We start from the raw sequence: 24447 nt of genomic DNA on the forward strand, positions 1-24447 counted from the left end.
GCAGCAACTTTCCCCGAATTTGAAAATCTTCCAACAATAATAAGGTTAAACCCAATTCTCAAATTAGTCAGAAAAAATTAAAAATATGAGAACCGAAAGGATAAGAAAGGAGAGGACCGAAAAAATGTCAGAAATAAATTACCCAAAACACATAGGCGCTGTCAATGTATTACCAAATATTTCAACGAAGAATTATTCACAAATTATTACACAAGGGTTATTCACACACCTCCTTTATGAATGAAATATTACTGTAGGACTCATTATAATCAAATTTTGATTGCCACTCCACTCATTACGTGATTTTAAGATATTTTCTAAAGCCATCTTGATTCAACGATTTTCTCCGCAATGTACAATACGCAAAACAATAAAAAGGTGAGAGAATTACCAATTGATTCTTAACAGTATTAAATTTTGAAAATGGCATCAATCGAAATAAAACTTTTCGAAACATGACCAAACCGTGACCGGTGTATAACCAACGGTATGAAAAATAGCTCCTGTTCTCCTTTGAATAATATGAAGATTAAACTCGGTCCTTAACTGCGAGATCAATTGGCAGCAAAATCCCTTCACAAACCGGAGATAACCTCAAAAGCAGAAAGCTCAACGAAAATTGAAGTCATGATCAGCTGACCAATGTGTCCAGTTCAAGTTAAACAACGCAACAAGCTGACTGGAACGCTTCTTCGAGAATTTATCACAGCTAAGTTCCACGCCGCATAGAGGAGAATTCACCGAGATAATATTATCTCTGGTGTTATATCTACCGTCCCATCGATATAACATTTGAGCCCAGCAAAAGAGATAAAATCAATTTCATTGAATAAGGCAATTCGGACTAACTAGTTTCTGCCGAAGAAAGTGACCTTGACGAAGCCGCAAAAAACATAACCCAATGGAATTCAGTGTTCAGTAGCATTTACGCGTAATTACATTTCCAATCTACCCCTATCCAGCCAAGGCATAATATTAAAATTATAATAACATTCCGGATGACAGAATTAGGAGTCGAAGAAGCAATTACATCAAAGTGAACCAAATATTCCCATTTTAGGAGCTGATTATTCAACTTTCAACATCCCGCACACACCTCAATCCTCATTGTTTGTAATCCGAGAGTTCTTCACTTCTAAAAATCGCAAAATTTTCCCAGTCGGCACTTGTATGTGAACACTTAATGGTTTTTTTAATAAGGGAATGACTTTATTTGTGCAGGGTTTATGCAGAAGTAATCATTATAAGAATTAAAAACAACCACCAAGGACGACTTTCTGCATAAAATTTACGCTCAAGACCGACCTTAAAATAGAGCCAAGCAAGCGAAAATGGTGCGCACAGATGATACCCGCAAATTCCTCCACATCCTTCCCCACAGGCCGCCGACACGAGGACGTTTCCGCGAAGAAACTCCCAGTGTATGGTCTATTAAAGGTAGAAGACTCACAAACCTGCATCACGAATTCCAAAAAAAAAAATAACCCGACTCCTGGAAATTGCAAACTGATATACACGCGGCACGCTTGGGATCGATCCTAATAAACAAACCACCGGGGCGATAAACAAAAGAAAAACGAGACTCATTAACCGCCGACGCCTTAAGTACAGCGAACGAGCCACTCTAGCGAGAGCACGCGAGACTCGTTCAACTTCGACACGGATTAACGGATCGCGATAATAATTCAAGTCAGACGGTTCAATTTAATGAGGCAAAACCCGCGACGCGAAAACAACGCGAGCGCACAGAGGGCGCTGGTGGGAAACGGGGAGAATGCAGAGGCTGCCTGCCGAACGGGAGCAAGAAATACAGGCGCCGGGCGTTATAAACTATGGGATAGTAAGGGCCGCCGAACGCAAGGTGAAAGGTGAGCGCGGAGTGTGGAATGCGAGAACGGAGCCTGAGGCCGACGCGTAGGCGAGCCCTCTCTAGCATTGACGCCGAAGAAGTAATTTTCGCATGGATGACCGACGTTCTGTCTCGACTCAGAATACCTGCGTCTGATATGTGCATGCAGTTATTTCATTGCATTTTTCTGTTAATTTAATAAATGCATAAAGATGCTACTGCTTTTTCTGTACAATCTGAGGGGATGAATTCTTTATTACGTCTCATTCCTTTGTACGAGGGTCATCCGGAAAGTAGTACCCGTTCGTGAAATAAAGACACAAAAGTAAATATTAACAAACATAAAAAATTTTATTTGAAAGAGGATACTTTAAACTACTTCTCAACATAATCTCCAAGCAAATTAAGGCATTTGTCATAACGTGTGACAAGTTTCTGTATTCCTGCTGCATAGTCCTTCGCCGCCAGCTCATTGAGATACGCGAGGGACCCATCTTGCACAAATTTTTGCATAATGCAGATGGTGTTTAACAATTTCATGAACAATTGTTCGAGAAACATTGGGAAAATGCTCACAGATGTCATCAATTGTGACGCGCCGATCGTTCCTCACGAATTCGTCAACTGAGCTCACCAGTTGGTCTGTAATGACAGACGGTCTCCCCGAACGCTCATCGTCGTGTGTGTTCCCCCTCCCCATGTTGAAGTTGCGACACCACCGCCGAACAGACGACTCGTCCATTACATTGTCTCCATACACCTCCTTTAATTGGCGATGAATATCACATGGGCGAACGTTTCTTGCATTGAGGAATTTAATCACTGCCCTCACTTCACAACTGGCGGCGTTCTCAATTTTTTTAAACATTGTAAACAATCACAGAAACAACACAGGCAATGCTAGCGTCACGCAACTTGGCTCAGAGAAGGCAGACAAGCCACTGAAGCTATCTGACCTCGTCCAGCGGCTACTCGCGGCGTCAGCACTTCATGCGGCACGAACGGGTACTACTTTCCGGATGACCCTCGTAATTCAGTACGAGGATGAAAATCGAGCTCCATTACGAACCAAAAAAAAGGCGTCAATCTCCACTGCATTATCCGGGAGGGATGACGTTCAAGTGAACCTTTCACATCTAACCATATATCTGAGAGCGTATGACAGCGCTCGAACACCTAGTTCCATTATAAGGGTAATGTACACATAAGGAAGAGGCATTAGAGTGATAATATTTTATATCAGCTGACAATTTAGGTAACAAAAATAAGATTTTTATATCGGATGACTGGCAAAGCTGAAGCCCCGGATCTGCCAAATGACGTTTCAAAAAGTAAGTACTACCAGGCAGGCTATCAGAGAAACTAAAATGAAAAACTTTCCATGATACAAGGTCGCACCCAAAAGTGGTAGGACTGATTTTCTCTGGCGCGAACGGAGCGGTGGAGGGGGGTCTGCCTGGCAGGGTAAGGTGGAGGGGGCTCTTAGCAACAGACCAACATCAACCTCAGTCGCCTGCGGGCTGTCGTTGAGTGAGGACACCGTTTTTAGTGAAGCAAGTTTTTTGTCCGCGTCGAAAAACAAAATGAATCTGAATTTAGAGCAACGTTATTCCGTGAAGTTTTGTGCGAAACTCGGGAAGACGGCAACTGAGACCCCCGATATGATCAAGCAGGCTTATAGGGACACTGTCTTAAGCCGTTCCACAGTATTTGAGTGGCACAAGTTGTTTAAAGAGGGTAGGGAGCTCGTTGAAGACGACCATCGCTCTGGACGGCCATCGACGGCAAGAACCGACACGAATGTGGACAGAGTGAGGACACTGCTGAACACAGACCGACGCTTAACCAGTAAAGAAATTGCAGACCAGTTGGGTCTGTCTGCATCCAACGTCCAACGCATTATTTCACAGGATTTGGCCATGCGCAAGGTGTGGGTGCTTCATCATGACAACGCGCTGTGCCATGGCGCGCTCGTCGTCAGACAGCTCCTGGCCAAATACGGCGTTGCCACGTTGCCGCACCCGCCCTATTCTCCCGATCTGGAACCACCGGACTTCTTCTTCTTCCCCCTGATGAAAAGACAGCTCAAGGGACGACGTTTTGACTCGATAAAAGCCGTTCAAGAGACTTCGACGAGGGTCATCAACGGCATCCCCAAAGAAAATTTCCAGCGGGCGTATGGGGAATGGGAGCAACGTTATACTAAGTGTGTAGCAGCTCAAGGAGCATACTTTGAAGATTATTAAGTCGATGTAAGTAGATCGTCAATAAAATTTTTGTAAAAAAATCAGTCCTACCATTTTTGGGTGCGACCCTGTAGAGCGAGCACATTTTAGAGAGGTAGAGGACAATCGCGTTTGATTGCAAAACATTACGAATTATCGATACTCATCACGGTGCACGTAAATAAGATCATGCGGACACAACAAGGGAAACACTAGGCTAGGAAAGGCATTCTTAATTTAGTTACCATATAAAGACTGGTGTCCTAACAAGTGACGAAGCATATGCAGATGCCTCTACGAAAAGGATAGACATTGCAGAAAACAAATTAATATTGATTAATGACCATTCACTTTGTCTGCATCAATTCCCCACTGAACATAAATGTTCATATTCATAAAAAGTGACAAAAATGAAACTCTTGCGTAGTTAGTCGTTGTACTCGTAGTCGACTACCTGGAACCGCCGATTAAACAGTTTAAAAACTTAAATGTATTCCTTCCGCCCAGAAACAGTTTGAATAGACAACTACTGCGATTAGACAAAACCCTTACCTCATACCTTCCTGCCGTACATCCCAGACTCATTAACTAAGTATGAATAATTCCCACTTAGTTTTCGGTATTCCACAATTTCTGACAAGGACGATCTCTTTCCCAAAATTAATTTGAAATTCAATCGAAGCGATTGCAAAATTCATGACAGCTTTCTCGTCCTGTAAAGGCGTAAAAAATATTTGGGTACAAAGAAAATGCAAACATTCTGACATTCGACGACATCCAGTGCGCAAAGGCAAATCACAGAATAATAAAATGCAGTTCATAAAAATGATTTGAAATGAAAGGCGAGAAGTTTTGAGGAAACACTACTCACGCAGCACGTTTCTTTCGGCTCGCCGATCCCACTGTTGATGCCTTCTCTTTATTTATTCTTTTGAACGCAAGAAATGAGAAAAATGAGACTAACGAACACATTCATTCAAAGAAAATCGGCCAATGGAAGACTTGAAATTGAAATGCTGCGCACGCTGTATGCACGGTACCTTCCGAAAGGACCTACCTATGTTCTGGAATACATTCATGATAACGGACTACTGTAAACAAATAAGGCAAGACAGCCACAAAGCCCGCGCACGAAGACCGGGGGAAACGACAAATGCAAAGCACGCACGAAATCATCACACAACCTTGGAATCGACAATGAGACCGCCTGAAATATTTTAAGTATTAGGAACGACTACAGTAATTTTCGCCCGGATTATCATCCCAAATTACCTACATATATAATATCCAGCAAGACTCCGCATGGGCGTGTGGCGGGGGGTGTCAGAGCAACATCATTTTGTGCACAAATATTCACTAAGCCAATTATATTTCGCAGGTTTTCGGCTTTTCCAAGGATTAATTCATTGCATTTACGAGGAAGGAATTTAGTCACAAAATTTCGTTAGAACAGTGATGGTTCCCGAACGAGACTTAGCATTGCGGAAGGCAAAGTGTTTATAAAGAGGGATGAGTTGATTACGGGATCGCTGAATAAGCATGTTCAGAAAAGATATGTGAACACAGTGATGCATAAAGTCTGGTTTTGAAAGCGTGGAAACTTGTTCTTTGAAGTCAAATTATAGGCGTGGATTGGAGGCTTTTGAGAATTGGGAGTGGAGAAGGATGGAAAAGGTTAAATCAACGGTACGGAAAACAAACGATGAAGTAATACGCACGGTGGGGGAAGAGAAGGGACTGTTGGGTGAAATCCAAAGGAGCGAGGAAAGGTGAATGTAGATCATTTCGATTGGCGATGGAATGTTAATATTTGTGATACAGGGGAAAACATTAGGCAGGCGAGGAAGAGGGAGGAAAAGGCTAGCCACGTTGGATGGAATGAAGGGAGGTAGGATGTATGCAGGATTAAAAAAGGGTTCAATACAAGTACAGTGTGGAGGGCCGCGCGTTATGCCTTCCTAGGCGGGGCAAAGAAACTTAGGGGTGTAAGTTTGCATCCATCCAAAAACTACCACAAAGGAAGCCTACCAAACAATGACATAAATATATAAATTTGCACGTACATAGTCAAATGTGCACTTGCACATATATATAAGGAAATATTATACATATATATATATATATATATACATAATATAATATATTATACACATTATTATTAGGGAATCTACCGGTTAAGGTAGGTTTTTGGATGGACAAAATTACTAAATAAATAATTAGTGACCCCTAGCAAAACAAAACATCCCCCTCTACATCAGGTCCCTCTTCAGCTCTGAGAACTTTCTTCCACCCTTCATCCCGTCCAACATCCCTATCCTGTTCCTTCCCTTTCCTCGTTTGCCAAACATTCTCCCCTAGTCTTCAACAACCCACTGCCGGCCAATACCCCCTTCATCCACTTTTCCTGCCTCCATAGGATTTCTCCCAACAAACCCCTCTCTTCGCCCACCATACTAAGGACTTCCTCATTTGTTTTCTTCTTTGTCCATTTCACCTTCTCCATTCTTCTGCACACCCACATTTCAAAAGCCTCCAGTCTACGTCTATCCTCCTGCTTCAATTACCACGTTTCTGCGCCGTACATAGCTACGCTCCATATAAAAGTTTTTACGAGTCTTTTCTTAACATCCTTACTCAAAGTCCCTGTCATCAACTCCCTCCTCCTTGTGAAAGCCTCTTTGCCTAGCGCAATTCTTCTCCTTACGTCCCTACTACTTTGACCGTGTTGGTCCAAAACACTACCGAGATACGTAAACTGTTCTACCTGCTCTAGTTTTTGCCCTCCTATTTTAATGTTAAGCTTGGCCTTTTTCTTTCTAGAGAATCGCATAACCTTTGTTTTATTAACATTGATCCTCATCCCATACCTGTCGCACTGAATTACCAATTCACTAAGCAATGCTTGCAGCCCCTTGGCTGACTGACAAACTAAAGCTTGATCATCAGCAAACCTAACTGATTTTACGGTATATATATGTATATAATTATCATCATAAATATATATATATAATATATATATATAATATATATATATAATAAACATCATAATTTGGAACGTATTCTCAGTGGAAAAGTGTTCCCAAATGGCTAGATAGGAGGGGAGTAATGGGAGACCATTAAAGAACTAGAACGGACCCGCCAAGTACTCAAAGCAAGTTCAAGCCAATCTTTTCGGTCCAGGCCGGGCGTACTGGAGACCACGGTGAGACAAGGGATGGATGCTGTGAGACCGAAACGAAAACAGGTGGACGAAAGGAGGTACAGGAGGGGCAACGGAATCTTTTTTTTTTATTTTTCCGTAAGAGGAGATTGTCAGCGTACTAAGGGGTCCAGAGGGAAGCGAGGTGTCCGCTTCCAAAGGCATTGTCGAGTGGGCGGACAGAACGCCAAAGCAGACCGAGGGGAGGGAGAAGAGAGTCGGGAGGATGAGTGGAGGTAGGGAAGTGGAGGGGTAAAACTAGAAAAAATGAGGTGATAGATGAATGGGGAAACAGATGAGCGGTACAGATGTGGGACGATGTAATATTAAACCAAGATCAGATATTAAACCATAGTATTTTTTTATCTAAGAAAATATAAAAAAAATTACACATGAGCGTGAGTAAAAATCATGTATTCTAAGTAACCTAACACGTCGTCATTATTTCATCTGACGATTATTGCATCGCTCTTCTTGTTTCTAAGAGCTCGTTTTTCAAGCGTTAAGAAATATTTTACAATTAAGACATCGAAGTAATATGGCTTCAGTATGAATGTAACTTTGGTATAATATTGTTGGTATTATTTAATATATTTTAGCAACTAATAAGGGATTCACTGGCGCTTAATTTATATTTGTTGAGGAGCGGGGAACGGTAATCTGGAAATGATTATGAAGAATAAGTTAATGTTAACTAACAGAGCTGGTTGTCTTCCAACATATGCCAACAATGCTCTATGATTCCCTTCATCGTTTAAAGATAAGCGTTGAAAGATTCTTTCAGATAAATTTATTGCCCTAAATATACCACAGAACTCACTCCCAATTACCGTCATAACAATTTTCACCCATGCATAATTTTGTCTCGCTTTCAAGTCACTCCGTTGATTTGAGCACTGATGCATTTCCGTATACCTAAACCGAAGCTAATTCGCTTGAATCAAGCTCCCTAAGGTAGGACCTAATAAAAGTTAGAGACAAGTTTTGCACACAGCTGAATTTTACAGTACTCAAAAATATAAGGAGAGCGAGAGAGAGAGAAAGCATATTATTGTCCCACCGAAAGCCAAGTTGGTATAACTATATATTTGAATTAAGCATTAAGTTACTTTTTCCGTTACGGCTTTCTAATTCATAGCTGATGATTATCGTTCCTGGTGTCATTTGATTCGCATAAAAAACCTAAGCAATACAGTTCGCGTGGTCACGGGGATAAATGCTAGGACAGAAAATTCGAGTATGACGTACGCTTAAGGATGAGTAAAGAAATCATATTTTTGTATACCCGCGCCTTGTTTAGAGCATATAGTTTTTCTTTCGTCCGACGGCTGTGTAATCTACATCTCATGACACGCCACCTATTCAGTGCATACCGAAATTATGTAACTATAAACATATCACGACTCGAACAAAGCCGTGTAAACATAAATTTTCATGAGGCTGGAGTAAGAACCGAAGTACGTTTAGAGCCGTAGGTCAAAAGTCGTGGTCGTCCTACAATTAGATGCGCACCAAATCACCTCGGTGCCGAATGGCATATTTTTTAATGCCTTGCAATTCGCCTTTTTTTATTTCTAAGAGCGGACAGTTCTCGTATTTCTTCTCACTTAGACATAACCTGTATTTTTACGGCACGTTCGACGAGGCGGGGAGGGAGAACTGGGCGCCAGCATTAACCCGATCCCGAAGTTTACCTCCCCGTGACATCAGGGAGCGAGAATTTCTGGAGGACATTCTTGCATGGGGCGGGAGATGTGACATAGAGGGTGGGACTATAAACTACGAGGATGGCACGAAAATGCGGTCCAACGGTTCCGCAGAGTAGGGAATGAGTGCTGGATTAGACGTGTCGTAAGAACTCGAGTGTATTTCGATACTTACGAGTGGCCAACGACAAAAATGAAGGACTGTTCTTGGACCTGATAAACCAAGGTAGAGAAGGAGAAACCTTTTTCGTCGAAGGGACAGGAACTCGGCCACGGACGGCGATCACTCCCAGTGTGGAAATGGTGCATGGATTGTAAGTTTGTGTAACAAGATTGAATTAGGATGATTTTATGCATATTTCCTTTCCCACACCCGCAAAATATCGTACCCCGCGAGCTTCTGCAATTGAGTTTGGTGGGAAAGGCTAGGACACCAGCCATGCATAGACAGTTACGGGTTCATTCATACCATACATGCTTCACATGATAAGGGGACATTGATGAAAAACGTCGCACATAATTATTCTAACTTTAAATTGTGTACGCATTAAAAATTGGATGTAAAATATTACAAATTTAACTGCCACTGCCTTAGCTTATTTGAACAATAAATTCCGATGTGTAATCGCTATAGATTTAGCGATTAACCCTAGTATATGTTTATCCCAATATGAATAGTTTGACTCGTGGGGACCGAGATGGCGCGGGGGCTAACGTACTGGCTTCCCACCCAGAGGGCGCGGGTTCAAATCCTGGCGGTGTTGAATATTTTTCAGAGGTATCTCGATCCCTACTTGAGGTGCTTTGTGGAGGGCACTTTGAGTGAGTACGCCGTCCGTCGGATGGGACGTTAAGCTGCGGACCCCTTGGCCCCTTTCGTAAAGAGTAGGCTAACACTTACGCCGGGTTTCTCTCCACCCTTCATCCTTCCCTGTCCATCCCCTATGGCGCAAATGACCTCAGTTGTCGGTCGCCTCCCATAAAAATTACTACTACTTCAATCGATCGCCAAGAGATCGATTACTACTCTTGTAAATACCTACTTCAAGGCGTCCAGGCAGCCGGAGTCATACTTTACATTAGAAACTCAGGTCTGACAAATATTTAGTACTATACTGCAATACTGCAATATAACTAGAAGCGGGATTCGAACCAGCGACAAAAGGGAAATAAAAACCTAACTGACATTTACTAGGCACTTCTGCATATATTTACGAAAGTTCAAGAGGGCATAAAATAAAAATTTGCCATGAAGCCAAAATAATTTTCCGTAATAACCAGCCACAGTAGTCACCGGACTAATCTAAATGATGGTGCTGCAATCTCCGCTTACTGGGTCCGATATTTCACCACGTGCACCCGAAAACAAACGATGTTCATCGAAAAACTCCGAAAACTTTATTGCCAAACTCGCCTACCTACCGATTTCACTTCTATAAGGATAGAAAAAATAAAAAAAATACATCCTTATATACAAGGATAGAGAATATTAACAATGATTTATGATATTATTTAATTTTCACTCCAATGAAAATGCATCGATATCATGCACCAATAAATTAAAGGAATTATACATTTTTCCTCAACAAAATGACGACTAGACGCATATATCCCGATAGGAACTAAATACTTATTAGATCTGCGACTATTTTATCAGGATATTACTTTCGCATAATGTCTTATAGCTATGCAGCCAAAGATAAAAATTTCACTTTATAAATGGTTGAAGTGCAGCAGTACAGAGACTGAAGAATGCCGGCATTGCGAGCGGTGTAAGGCAAAGGAGTGTGTGAAATGAAATCGCCACGTCCCCCCTCTCGATTCACGACCAGTTAAAACCTTTCCTAAGTTCCGCACACGGCTTAGACTGCCTCGATGGCGTGCCAGAAAATGGATGGGTGGACGAATGGCCAGAAAATCCCCCAAACCCCACCAATGCTATCGGATTTCAACCCCCGAACGCCGGACATACGTGCGACGAAGAATTTGGTGAACCTGTCTCAGAGGAGGCGGCGAAAAAAATCGTATAATATAAAAAGATTAAAAGAGCGCCGTTCGTACGGAGGCTGATTGGTTCTAAGGAGATATGACGCATGTCATAAGGCCTACATCAAATTCCGTGCTTTGGATTTCCCATAGAGCGGCCTTATTGGGGAAGGCCTCCTCTCTTATGTCTCGCGCTTCAATTAAGATAATAGGCAAAGGAGTTCAAAGAGAAAGGGAATGAAAGCCGCCCCTGGGCTCGATATGAAAGTAAACAAGCACGTTTGAAATCACCAGTTATGATCTCAAAGCACAATACAGATTAAACATCAATACGCAGCTGTGCACTATGATGGATGAGGATGCATTAGCGGGGATACAAACGAAGAGGCACTCTTTCGCCGACTCCTGCAAAGGAGTAACTCGGAATAAAAGCTTGCATTCAAGAGAATGAGAATAAGTCGATTGAAAACACTAAGGATGCAAACTGTGTACACTTAATTAATAGGTGTGAGAATGTTAATTTTTTATCATCAACCGTAAATTAAACATTGCTACAAAGTTTAATAACTGTAAGGCCTTCAAAAACAATGATACAGCTACGGGAAGAGTAAGCCATCTTGAAATATGAACAAAAATACCTAGAAAAACGACGTACTCCCACACAAAATAATCCTCGATGCGGCACTTTCAAAAGATAGTATTTTCAATGCAATAACTAAACGAAAATATTAATGTAACCGAAATGTCCTCGAGTGTTACATGCAAGATTGAGCGATAGGAGTGTGAACGTGAACTCGTAGATCATCGGTTTCCCGATTCGCAGAATCAAACTCAACGGATCCATGAAACAACTGCACTGAGATATCCATGAAAGCAACGGCGGTGACATCTACTGAATGCCCGGGTTGCGGCAATTGAATGAGTGACCATGATACTGAGGGCGGTTGGCCGGCAGTAGAAAACTCGTCGTTCCTAAAGAAATGTCGTAAACGAGGCAGCTTGAAGACTGTTATAGAACCCAGTCCGGGATAACAAATCGCAGAAAATGAAATTGGCGACAGGAATTATGGCAAGAAGAATGTCAAAAAGCTTTCCGACCGTGTGGAGCGGACGTGTGGGCTGTGAGCAGGCATTCGAATTACTAAATCACGACTCAATTTCCTTAAAAATTATAAGGTGGTTCAACAGTCGCCGCCTGGGGAAACGAGATTCTGGATAGCCCCCATGGCGCCGTCAGAACTTGGTTTCATTCCAGGCTTTCGTGAGGATGTAGAAGAAAGCTCGGCGGATCTTTGTAAACCGATGATTTTTTCAGACAAATTGAACAGCACATATTTCACCGTTTGGGACGAAGCTCCTACCATTCCAGAAGCAGGGAACGGACCAAGATGTCCAACGAGACCGACTTCAACCGTATAATTATAAACGAACGAGGGCAGCCGACCCATCTACGCTCTTGGGTCAGAACTGGAAACCTGAAACCGCCCCGAGTGTTCCTTCCCTTTCATAAATATCACCCCAGAGACCTTGCCTTCTCTCACATGCTACAGCGTTATAAACTTCCCTCGGGATAACATACAAGGGGCTGGCCATTATCTCCCTCCCTAGGCAAGGTCGGCCACCTCCCTTCACCCTCCGAAAGGATACTACCCTAAACTTAGACACAATGAGGAAGTCATAAAAGACCTTATTCTCCCATCTGAAATGGCAATGCAGCAGGTGAGAAGCAAGGCATAGGTATTTTTAAGGGTGCAACAAGATTTATGATGGAATGATCAGAAAAGTCCCAAGAGTGGAATATGAGAAAATTACTTGGGACCAAACTAAGAAATGTTTAATTAGGGCATTAAATGAACTTCAAAGAAAACCCGCGAGTAATCCAAAACTGGTAATAAATGAATTGCCATGAAGCCCCTGAAGGAACTAGGAAGGCCTTCTAACGACCACGATCAGATCAAATCAAAGTTTTCAGAAAGGTGCAAAACTCTTTTGAGTTTACTTTTGACACGGGGAATTACAAGGACCCGACAAAATATCACCACAACAAATCACTTGGACAATATTAGAGAGAAAAGAAATCCTCTGCAACATACATTATAAAATCCATTATTGCTCTCTCAAAGCCCACGATCACATAAAAGCCATTTTAAGACCGCATATTTTTTTACAGAAAAACCTCGTTCATCGCACCTGGGTTATGTATTCTCGAGTACTTCTTCCCTCATACTTAGCCTTCCACAGCAGACTTCAACTGGTCACCGCGTCAAAAAACGCGCCGGATAAGTTTCTTCAGTCACCATTGCGATTATTTTCTCACGCTTATATCTCTGTCCAATCTTAATGGAACACTTTAATCATCATCCATCAACGAGACCATACTGCAATTTCTTCTCATCTTCTTCCAATCTTCGGCCTAGGTATTCGGGAATACGATATTTCACCCCTCGATGGAGGATTTTCTAGTTATTAGATTTAGCCTTTGCTGTGAGTAAACATTCCTCGCAAGAGAAAGTGTTCGCCACCTTCTATAGTTACTCGGCTAATTAAGCGCTTCATTTTTACACCGCTGGCTTTTCCGCTTTCCAAAATACCGTACCCACACCACCTCTTCTAGCATCTAGTTTACATAACCCAAATAAAACCCTTTCCTACACGTCCACGTGGCCGCTAGAAAGATTAGACGCAGACTCATGAAGAAATTGAAAAACTGATTCTTGCATCCGAAGAGGGCGAAGTTAGTTGAATTATTGGCAAAAGATTCAGATATTACTTACAAAAAGTATATACCATTCCAAAGTAATCCTTTTCAAAGGGAGAAGAGAGACAAAATAAAAAATGACATTTTACAAAATGATACAACGCCATCGCTACGACCCGAAACCCATCAGGGCTGGTTCGGCTTTGATTATGTGGAACTTCGCAATAGGGAATAAAAAATAATATTTTTAAATACCGCCATTAACAAATTTATTGGGCGATCCGTAATTCAACCTATTACAAGAAGATAGCATTGCACTGTGGAATTTTAAATAACTTCTACCATATAATCGAAAACGCGTAGACATCTTTTCTGTGTGTATATAAGGTAACCCAATTCTCTTTATTAGTTTTAAGAACATCTCTGGAGTTTTTCCCACACAAATAATTCATTAAGACTCATTTTCAGAGGACTTCACTGATGTCATTTGGGGAAACGAATGGCATTATTAAAAGGATGAAGTATGCTAATAAGAAAATAAATACACGCGTTTACCTGAGCATGCACGGTCCAATAGAATCTGGCAATCCACATAAGAATAAATCGAATTATGAAAAGAAGCATCACACATTTAACACTTCATTATTCGACATTTCTACCATGCTACTGCATTGGCGAAGAAACCACGAATATATTAATTCGAAGAACACAGAACATTAGATCTGATTTCACAAGCATCGAAAGTACTAACACGGATAATTACCCGAAAACGGATTCGGCTTCGGCGGATGTGTCATTCTTGGACTTGGAGAAGGCCTCACATAACCTCGATGGAAAAACATGTTCAAGATACTAGAGGCGCTCGGAATGGTATAAAACAGAAGAATAATCCATCATCTCTATAATAATGAGATAATAACCATATAAATGAAAAACGGAATAAAATAGAAGGCAAAATAAACCGAGGAGTTAAGACGAGAATGCAATATCCTCTCGCCAGCACTATTCCACTTACACCTAGATTACGCATTGAAATAAGCACAATAACTGGCCATAAAGTCGAGGTGGAACGTGAAGAAATTAAAATGCTCAGATGAAATGGCAATAGTAGCGGAAACGCGAGAAGTTCCGCAAGGAACGATGAAGTCTATGGACCTTCAAAGTACTCGTACACGTACTTCTGATAATATACGATAAACCACAAGAAGAAAACAAAAAACCCTTGCGGGTGGAAGAGAGAAACTGAAAACGGGTATCCGAGAGTGTTCGAGGAGTGAAACCAGAGCAAGGAAAGGAACTGCAACCCCCACCCCCCTTTCCCTATCAGCATGTGATTATTACACGCTTAGTTCGGGGTGACATCAATCCTCACAACCAAAACCAACAAATAGGTTGAATACGGAGAAAATAACAATTTTAAACTTGGCGATACGGTTTCATGTGTAATTTAGCGATGTAACCCGAAATCAAAAGGCAATCAATTTCCTGTCAATTTCAGTACCAACTGCTGCGGATATTTGCTCTAGATGGATCCAAGAAAAAATACCTACAGGGAAGAGATATCCTTCTGGGAAGCACTTGAAACCTTGGCGAGGCACACCGCAATCGAGTAAGGGAAATACATCAGTTTCTTAATACTCGTACAAGAAAAGGGTGCGGTGCTTTATACGACATTCCCAAAAGAGGGACAATATGTAAAACTGATTACGCAGGAACCACAAAGTTGTTCCCCAACGCGATGGAGACCAATTGCGTGTACTTCTCGACGAAATTATTTCGCGAGGATGATTTGGGTCGAGGAATAAGACCATTTGCCACCACCGATTCGCACAGATAAAGTGCACGATTGACGATATGCTTACTGTAACCGGTATTTAATGAATAACTGATCGAAGCACTTATCCACTTGATAATTATCAATTCAATCTTATTACTTATCAATTATCAAGTGGAAAAGTGCTTCGATCAGAAATTTATTATGTTCGATTTCCACCATAACACGCCTGAAGCTACTCAATTTGTAACCGGTATTTCTTTGCAAAATTAGTCTAGAGCAGGCGGCAATTTACCTTTTAAGAAATTTTTTTAAATCAAGGAGGCAAAGTAGTAGGAACATAAGAATAAGAATTGCGTTATACGAAGAATTTTCACATTTATGATAGGGAACGTGAAATAACGGTGCTAAGAAAATATTAGTGAAACCTTTGGAATGGGGCTTGGTTTTGTGCGGCATAGACTGGAGAGATGTGGGTGTAGGGAAGCATGAGGTAACATGGACGGAAAGAGATACAAACGAATAAATGATAGGTATATTAGGGGAGGAGAGAGGATTCTTGGGTACCCTCCAAAGGAGACATGACAGGTGGATACAGAACGTTTTGTCAGCCAATGGGATGCTGAACACAGTGATGGAAGGAAGAACGTTAGACAGGTGAGGTTTGGGGAGGATGGAATGGACACATTGGACTGAATTAGGAAGGCTGGAAGCATTGTGAATTGAGGAAGGGTTTATAATGTTGTATCTTATTTGATGTGACAAAGCAATGTAGCGGTGGTGAGTCTAAGTCAATTCAAAACTTACATTTAACGGTTCACTACCATAAAACATCACTTTAGTACCGCATCGAAAACGTAGGGTACGTCATCGAGGAATCAAGATCCTGGTACGAACCGCAATATGTACCTTGAATTTGGGTGGAGTTGAAATGGACGAGAGAAGGACAAATTGCAGGAAGCGCAACATTATTTCTGAATGAGTTCCGCACTGTGGGACGGAGGCTGAAACAGTCGACCGAGAGAGACGAGACCTCTAGTGCGGTACGTATGTACTCATGTGAGGAGGAGCCCTTAACGTAATGGAGCGTACAACCACTTCCGTTGATCCGAAGGTATGCCGAGAAAAATGCGATCGGGACTCATGAGACGTAAACCTCTTGCTGGGGAAGGGGAGAATGCGTAAAAAAACGGCCGGCAAATAAACGAGGGACTTAAGATTGGATGAGATATTTCGCAACGAGTGCTTCTGCCACCATGTAAGATGCGATAGATGACGACGGACAAATGAAATTGAAATCATGGGAACGGAGAAACTCACACGAGTGTCCCACAAGACCCCAACGTGAGTCCTCACAACACAATGACGCGGTATGGCCCTACGTATACACAAACACAAGTGGATACCCAAAACTATGGCAAGTTCGCGTACCGTCAAAGCTAGGTTATCGCTCAAGTTATCGGCAAAGAGAATCTAATAACTTATAAAAAATGTTTACGGATTAAAACTGCATCAACGTGTTACCCTGTGAGCCGCCATTGGCGCGTATAGCAGAGGGTGAGCGGTATAAGTCCATGTTAATGTGATATGCTCGTATTAGGAAAGTCAGATTACCGTGTTCCATACTTTTAGAAATTACGAAGTTAATTTTTTAATTATGGATTTCAATGATTTCCATCAACTCACGCTTGATTATTAAGCCCTTCGATCACATTTTATGGGGTGCTTGGAATTGTTTTTGTTTCACTGAAGTACATGGATAAAGTTTTTCTATTCTCTGAGACTTTCAAACGCTCCCAGCAGGCTACAGCTCTAGGAAAATATCTTCCAAAAACCCAGCAGGGACTAGTAGATCCAAGTATGTACTTAATTCAGATCAATGGAACCGATCCAGATTGATTATCACTTCATAATCAAAGTAATTATTATCAAGGTAAACCCGCCAAAGGAGCAAGTTACCGACGAAGAGGAAATCGGAGCTCGGTTACATACTTATTATAGATATATTATAGATATTATATATATATTATAGATACTTATTATACATAGTATTCCTTTTCAACGCGCCTAATTTTGGTACGGCCGGGTGAGTAAATATCTTATAGATACCGTGATGATGGTTTGCTGGGTGAAATCCTATGGAGGCAGGAAAAGTGGATGAAGGGGGTATTGACCGGCAGTGGGATGTTGAAGACTGTAATTGAGGGGAGAATGTTAGGCAAACGAGGAAAGGGAAGGAAAAGGATAGGGATGTTGGACGGGATGAAGGGAGGAAGAAAGTACTCAGAGATGAAGAGGGGTCTGATGTAGAGTAGGATACTGGATTTTGTATTTTGTTAGGAATCACAAAATATTTATTTAGTAGCTGGGTCCATCCAAAAACCTAACTTAACCGGTAGATTACCTAATAATAACCGTGACGATCTGCACGAATCACAGTAACCGTCCAGACAATTGAATTGACCTGAGGTGAGCAGTAGACCATTACCTAAGCTATGCTTGAGTTGCTTTCAATGTTGTAATACCATTTTAAAAATACGATGACATCAAAACATCTTCCAACTTCATAATTGATATGTACCCGTCTTATCATAATGAATCAACCAATTAAGCGTCAACGTTAATAAAGAATTTACTTCACATGAATTACACATATGAATGGATGCCGTTGGACAAGCTCCTAATGGTACATAGTTTTGCATTTCAATTTCGAATAATTCAAGAAACTCGCTAGACAAAATTAATAATTCATCGCCCGACAGTTTTGTTCCTACTTCGGTAAACGACATGCAATACCTCTAATAATGTATCTGTGTCTATGCACTGTCATCATAATGCTGGCGTAACACCATTTATTTCAAATATCTCAGGGAAAACATTGGGTAGCATTGAGTAGCAACCTACATGATATTCTAACCAAATGAAACCTTTGTTAAATACGAACAAAGCATTGCTATTTTCGTCTCGATTAATTTTAAAAAATGTGTAACTTGCAAGAATGACATTCGCTGTTGATTCCCGGCTCACTCTAGAGACACATTTACGCCTACGAGAATATCAGTCGAAAAAACCGCAATAAAAACCAATGAGAAACCGTGTATTTTTATATCAAACACCCGTCCACGGATACCTATTTCTTAAATTAACACCGAATAATGTCATATTCCTACCCGAGTATCGTGGCAGGAGTGCTTTCAAGACGTGACGTTTAAAACCATGTGGTATGGGATAGTGACTCAAATTTCAGGAAATTTACATCTTAAAGTGCTGCCCATTATTATGATTAGACTTCCGCGAGAGGAAAACTATATTTACGGGGGTAACCTAACCACCTATCGGCATTATCAAATTTCCAAAACTCACCGGGGGCGGGAATACTTGAGTTTTGCTTCCTGTCAAATTTCGAGCAAGAGGTCCAGGCAGCCCTCTAATATTTAATTAGTGCTTGAATTTTGCCCTCATTTGGGAGGGGGGGGATTGATTGGCATCAAGGAAATCGGGAGGTCAATCAAAGAAGACCAAAACACAAGGCGGCATATCTTATCTCCGATTTCAATACCCGGATCGGCGACCGCCGCTCCTCGGGCCAAGGGGGACTGGGATCGCCGGCAACACGCCACCAACAAACCCCCTTCCGTGCTTCCCTCCGTAGAGCCGGCTGTTTAAGCAACCGTGGCGAAAAGGAGACGTCACATCGGGCAACACTTTGCGAGCCCCCTTGGGACCCTCAGCGTTTCGGGAGGCCGATGGAGGCCACAAGCACACACACCCCTTCCACCTGTTCATTCATCCCCCGAGCGTGCAATACACCTGTCTCGGGAGAAAAGAAATTCTCTGGCCTCCATACTTTTCTGTGGACGGCTGACATTAACAGTATCCGGTGACACGAATATAAACGATCTGATTTCAAAATGCGAAGGAAGTCTCCTGGCGTGATTCGGGAATATAATGAAAAAAACTCATTCCTTAAATTTTTGCCTTTATGATAAGAATAATCAACGGCTGCTGCCACGACATTACTCTATCACAGGGCGAAATGGGACAACAGCATGAGAATTGACGGGGTGAATTTCATCGCAGCTTTAGAGATCACAGCTGTAAATTTATGTTGAACGAAACCAGGGAAATCCACTCGGACACTAGCGCAAGCAAATAGGGAAGACTGTAAAAACTAATCGCAACTGGATTTATTCTGTGTGCCAACTACTAGAATAATGTACAAATATTTTAATCAAATTACAGCAAACTCAATAGTGACTTAAATGAAAGGCGAGTAATGCCAAATCAATCATTATTTGATCAACAACGCTTGAAAACAAAACATGGTTCAAAAATTACTCAATGAGACGGGTGGTGAGTTGAAAATTTTCGCCTGACAAAAAGAGGTGAGTGGAGGGGGAATGCAAACTGAACTAACATTAGGCCATTTTGTAAAGGCATTGGGACTGTAAGAGTTGCAAATAATTAGAGAACATTTGAAATAATTAAAAGACACGGATACAATTAGATGCAAATATAGATTTCAAAACTAAATATCCAAGAGTTTTAAAAGTGGATCCTTCAAAAGATAAGAAGGCATTGGTTATTTTTAGCATAAATCATTTTCAATAGGAGGTAACGGAACTGGATTTGAACGCGCGACTAGTAAACACTACCTACAAGGCCATCGGCCGGACTAGAAATTCACCATGTGGAGATGATACGTTGCAAAACTGTTCTAAAAGTAAATATAACATCAATCTGGGAAGGAAAGAGGGTAGAATATACTACCCAAGAAAAAAGAAATACTCGCGGACTACTTAATGAATAACAACTGCACATCCGTATGACCCGCCAATACTGTTTATATCGGGTGATGAGTACTTAGAATATTATAGAACAAAGCAACTTCGGAGAGAGTTTATCAATAAGAGTTGACCTGCACGAATGCCAAAAGAAGCTGCAGCACCACCCTAAAATTCAATGCAGGAAGGTGCATAGTGTGTTTTAATGACTCTGGACTGTTCATACATGGACAACTGGCCATACGCTAATCTGCATTATAAAAGATAATCGTATTCAAAATGTATATCTTCCATTAGTTGACACTGAGTGTCGCACAATGAGCTACGATTAGAGCGACAGCAAATACAAATAGACCGCGAGCAATAACTTACGGTTTAAACCCAGAATGCGGCCGAAAAGTAGCTCCCCCAAGGAAAGACAGTTCTTCAAATCAATTATCAGAAGCATTACGAAAAATAATGAATGATAGTCACCTATTTACTAACGTTCGACACCATATATTTCCATAACTTCAACGAAGCATTTGCTGTTATCTCTAATTACTATTTCAATACAGTCCAGTAGCTAGGAGCCTTACAGAAAACAAATCAAGAATAACCTCTGTCTAACTCAACCAGTGCCAAAGCCAGGGCTATAGTACTTGTTAACTTTTTTAGAAAAATGCCTTGTTATGAGCGATTGTATGAGATTTAAACAATAAGTGGAAGGATAACTTTCGTTCTGCCATTTACAATAACAGCTTTATTCTATACAGGAAAAAATAATGTCAAGCCTAAAGATTAGAAGAAAACGCTAGGAAGTTACCTACCGCATAGGGATTCCTCCTAAGCCCCACAGGCACGTCAGAACAAAATAGAAACTAGTTCCAAGTCTTGACCCGTGATTTTTCTATGGATCACTGGCAAAAGAATCTCTTCGCCGGAATTTTTGTGAAGATACTTATGATCTAAGTAATCCCAGGAAGGATAAAACCGGCAATAAATAACTATTTACGAAAAGAGCGAAGAACTTAGAAGTGATTCGCGAGCATGTCGGAAAAAGTTTTAAAACTATAACATAAAGAATATTAAACCAGTGAGAGCTAAACATGTGTATCTCTATTAGTAGTATACGCCGCAAAAATTCTTCTAATCCACTGAACAGTTTCAAAACCTTGAAAATACCACTGTCAACACCGGTACACATCTATGAAAAGACGAGCAAGGTATTCACTTACCATTAACACAGGTTAATAAACAGCTTATCAGGGCGACCCACGGCACCATCACCATCCTAGTAAAAATAAGTACGTTCCTGCCACATAACTTGCACTGTACACCACTGCTACACTTCATAAAAACATCAGATGCACCAGAACGAAACAAACAGATGATGTCCCTCCATTCGGAAAAACGCGACTCCCATGGAGCTCGCTCACATGCTGTATCGAAATGTTCTTCCGCTACCCAAGGGGCTTTCAAAAAATAGTCCCCAGAATTTTTATTCGCTTAAATTAGAATTTAATCTTTATCCGAGCCATTACGTATTAATTAATTATAATTAAAAAAAATAATTGTTTATAACTGCATATGTAAAATTTTAATTCTTTAAACACGAAATAAAAAAACCGAAAATTTAACTTGGAATCGTGTTAGCGCTATCTGACAGGGAAGTTATGTACTATGAACTGTGAATGCGATAGGTAACGTACTCTAGTGTCCAATTAACAAACTCGACGGTATCTTGTTTTCGCGCCATTATGCAAATAGCAGTCAGTATCTTCCACGAGGATAGGTTAACCTCGTTCATATATATTGGGTTAGTTTCGCGGGAAGTTCTCTATGCGCAGAGACATAATATGAATAGCATTTTTCAGGAATGCATGGCATAGATCCATTCGACAAAATACCAATCGCCCCGGAAATACATTATGCGCACCACAGATCTCCACGATCTATACACCGATGAAGTCGTAGCATAAATGAATACACTAACTTAATAGGACAAGAAATAGTGAGTTAATAGTTCAATTCTATTTCCCAGGTAATTTCAAACTTTACATCCAGGATTTCCGTCGGTAAGAGCACTATGAATTCAAATTTTCAACCATTTTTGTTCCTTGCGTTTTGCTTCCGGCCATACCAGTTTTTCTACACGTATATAGCAAAAACACGGGTGACAACATTGTTTTAGACCCTTCGTTTTACTGACCATGCCGATTCTGCCTTGGCTACCCGCACTTGTGCAGTTTGAGACATGTACAAGTTTTGTATAAATCTCTAATTCCAGCCCCAGTTGTCCAGCCTACCCCTGTCTATCGCAAGACATAAATCAATTGCTACGAATTTATTTTGTGAAACGCCTGCAAATCCACAGAGTAAAATACATAACTCTTGCTATACTCTGTATTCCTTTCCATTAGTGGCCTCAATAATACCATTGTATCATGCGTATCACTCAATTTTGTTACCTTAGTCCCTAAGTAGGCATTTACCCGATTCGTCATATTTTAATTGGGAATTCTAAGTACTGCCTTAGCTGTGCGCGAAATCAGATTTATGGTTCTTTGGTGTCCATATATGACTGTTTTTCCCTTATTTGTGGGTATCCAATCTGATCTAAGGCACTTCCGGCCAAATTCCTCGATCAAAATTATTAGGTGTGTGTTCTCTAAAGTTCTTTCTATCACATTTCCCAAAAATTTTAAAGTTCTTCAGAGATATTATCCCTCAGCCTTTAATTTTCTTTAATTCCCTTTTAATCTCTCACTCAAGTACGCCTGGGCATAAGATACCTGTATTGCCTTCGGTACGGCATTCACTTCCTATAATTAAACTTATTGGCTTAATATCTTTACCATATGCGTGTTATCTTTTACGTGATGTTGCCATCTTTCCTTAATTTCTCCTGTTCGCAGATTATTTTTCAGTCGTATCACCAATAAAATGTGTACAGTTTTCTTTCTTACTTCCCACCGTAGGGAAGACTGTTATCGCCTTCCTGCAAAACATACCCACGTCACCCTGTCTCTGTGCACTCTCCATAACCTCACACTGTTCCTTACACCATGTTTCTTATTTCCCATTAATTTATTACTTTAAGTTATTATTTTTCCCTTTGTAAATTCTTCTTCCTAAGTATGTGTTTAGGTTCTTCCATTTCCTTCTCTCATCCCTCTTCCTATCCCTCTCTTATTTAATCCATGGCTTCTTCATCCTTTTCCAATGTCCAGTTGCTTATAGTTCCCTATCTATGGGTTGCCCGCCCCAAGCCATAGGTCGCGGGTTCGATTCCCGCCTTGGTGGATTTTTTCTCCATTCGGAGCTGGGGTGTTTGTAATTGTTTCTATTGTTATATCATTGTTGACAGTCTGATGTAAAGGCCTAGGTGCTGTTCTCCGATTAATGTGAAATAAATAAATCAGTAACAATACCATTCCAAAAAGGTAAAAGCAGCAATAGGTAAATACCTGATGAATATAAGTGTGATTTCACACGCTGTTAATGCGTAACATAGAGTCTTCCAAAAATTAGAATGGAAAATAATTTATTCCTCTTCCCCGCCTCAAATCTGTGATAAAAATACGTCACCTCGGCTAGGTGGAAGCGTTACAATAGGTCGTGATGAGGGAGCTTAGTGGCATTCCGGGCACCGCTTTCCAAATGCCGTACGAGGCGTGGAAAACCCACTGGCAGCGGTGTATGGACGCACAAGGGTGCTACTTCTAAGATATTTGAGTGAATGTATCATTTCTGGTAAACATTTTTTTTTAATCGACTCAGTCCTACTGTTTTTGGGACAGACCTTGTAGCTCACCCCACTCAACCACAAAATGTTTATATTTTCTCTCCCCAAAAACTGCTTGATGATATGCAACATAAATTTTGTTCCACTGCTGTACTCGTAATTACACTGTGCTAGAATTCCGTAATGACGAAAGTGAAGGCATAACTTCTCCGCTGCCCATGACTACACAAGCCCCTAGTAGCTGTGGACACACCGAAGCCAGCTGTGTATGCTGAGTCCCTTAGTTTCTAGGAGACATAACTTGTATTTTGCCCATCATAAATGCCTGAAATAAATAATTGAGCTGGTTTTTCGCTACTTCATCAAGAGTGTTTTTAACATGGTACCATCACTTTCACTGGTCCACCTCCCGGGGTCGGGCACTCTAGCAGATACCTCACTGCCGTTTTCCTATCATAATGACACGGATCAGGACAAATTAGCGTTCTTTCTGCTATAA

General features: G+C 41.1%; 1 protein-coding gene across 1 annotated transcript in view; it reads right to left on the minus strand.

Moving 5' to 3' along the window:
- The window catches only part of arr (low-density lipoprotein receptor-related protein 6), a 586167-nt gene extending 564581 nt beyond the window's left edge, over positions 1 to 21586 (minus strand). The window contains exon 1 of the mRNA XM_071596606.1: positions 21439 to 21586. Within this exon, the coding sequence (XP_071452707.1) occupies positions 21439 to 21556 (118 nt within the window). The 5' untranslated portion in view covers positions 21557 to 21586. The remainder of the gene's footprint in view (positions 1 to 21438) is intronic.
- Between the last annotated feature and the right edge of the window lie 2861 nt (positions 21587 to 24447).

Source organism: Hetaerina americana, unplaced genomic scaffold (assembly GCF_022747635.1).
Source record: "Hetaerina americana unplaced genomic scaffold, ioHetAmer1.1.p SCAF_8, whole genome shotgun sequence".
In the NCBI taxonomy this organism is placed as follows: Eukaryota; Metazoa; Arthropoda; class Insecta; order Odonata; family Calopterygidae; genus Hetaerina; species Hetaerina americana.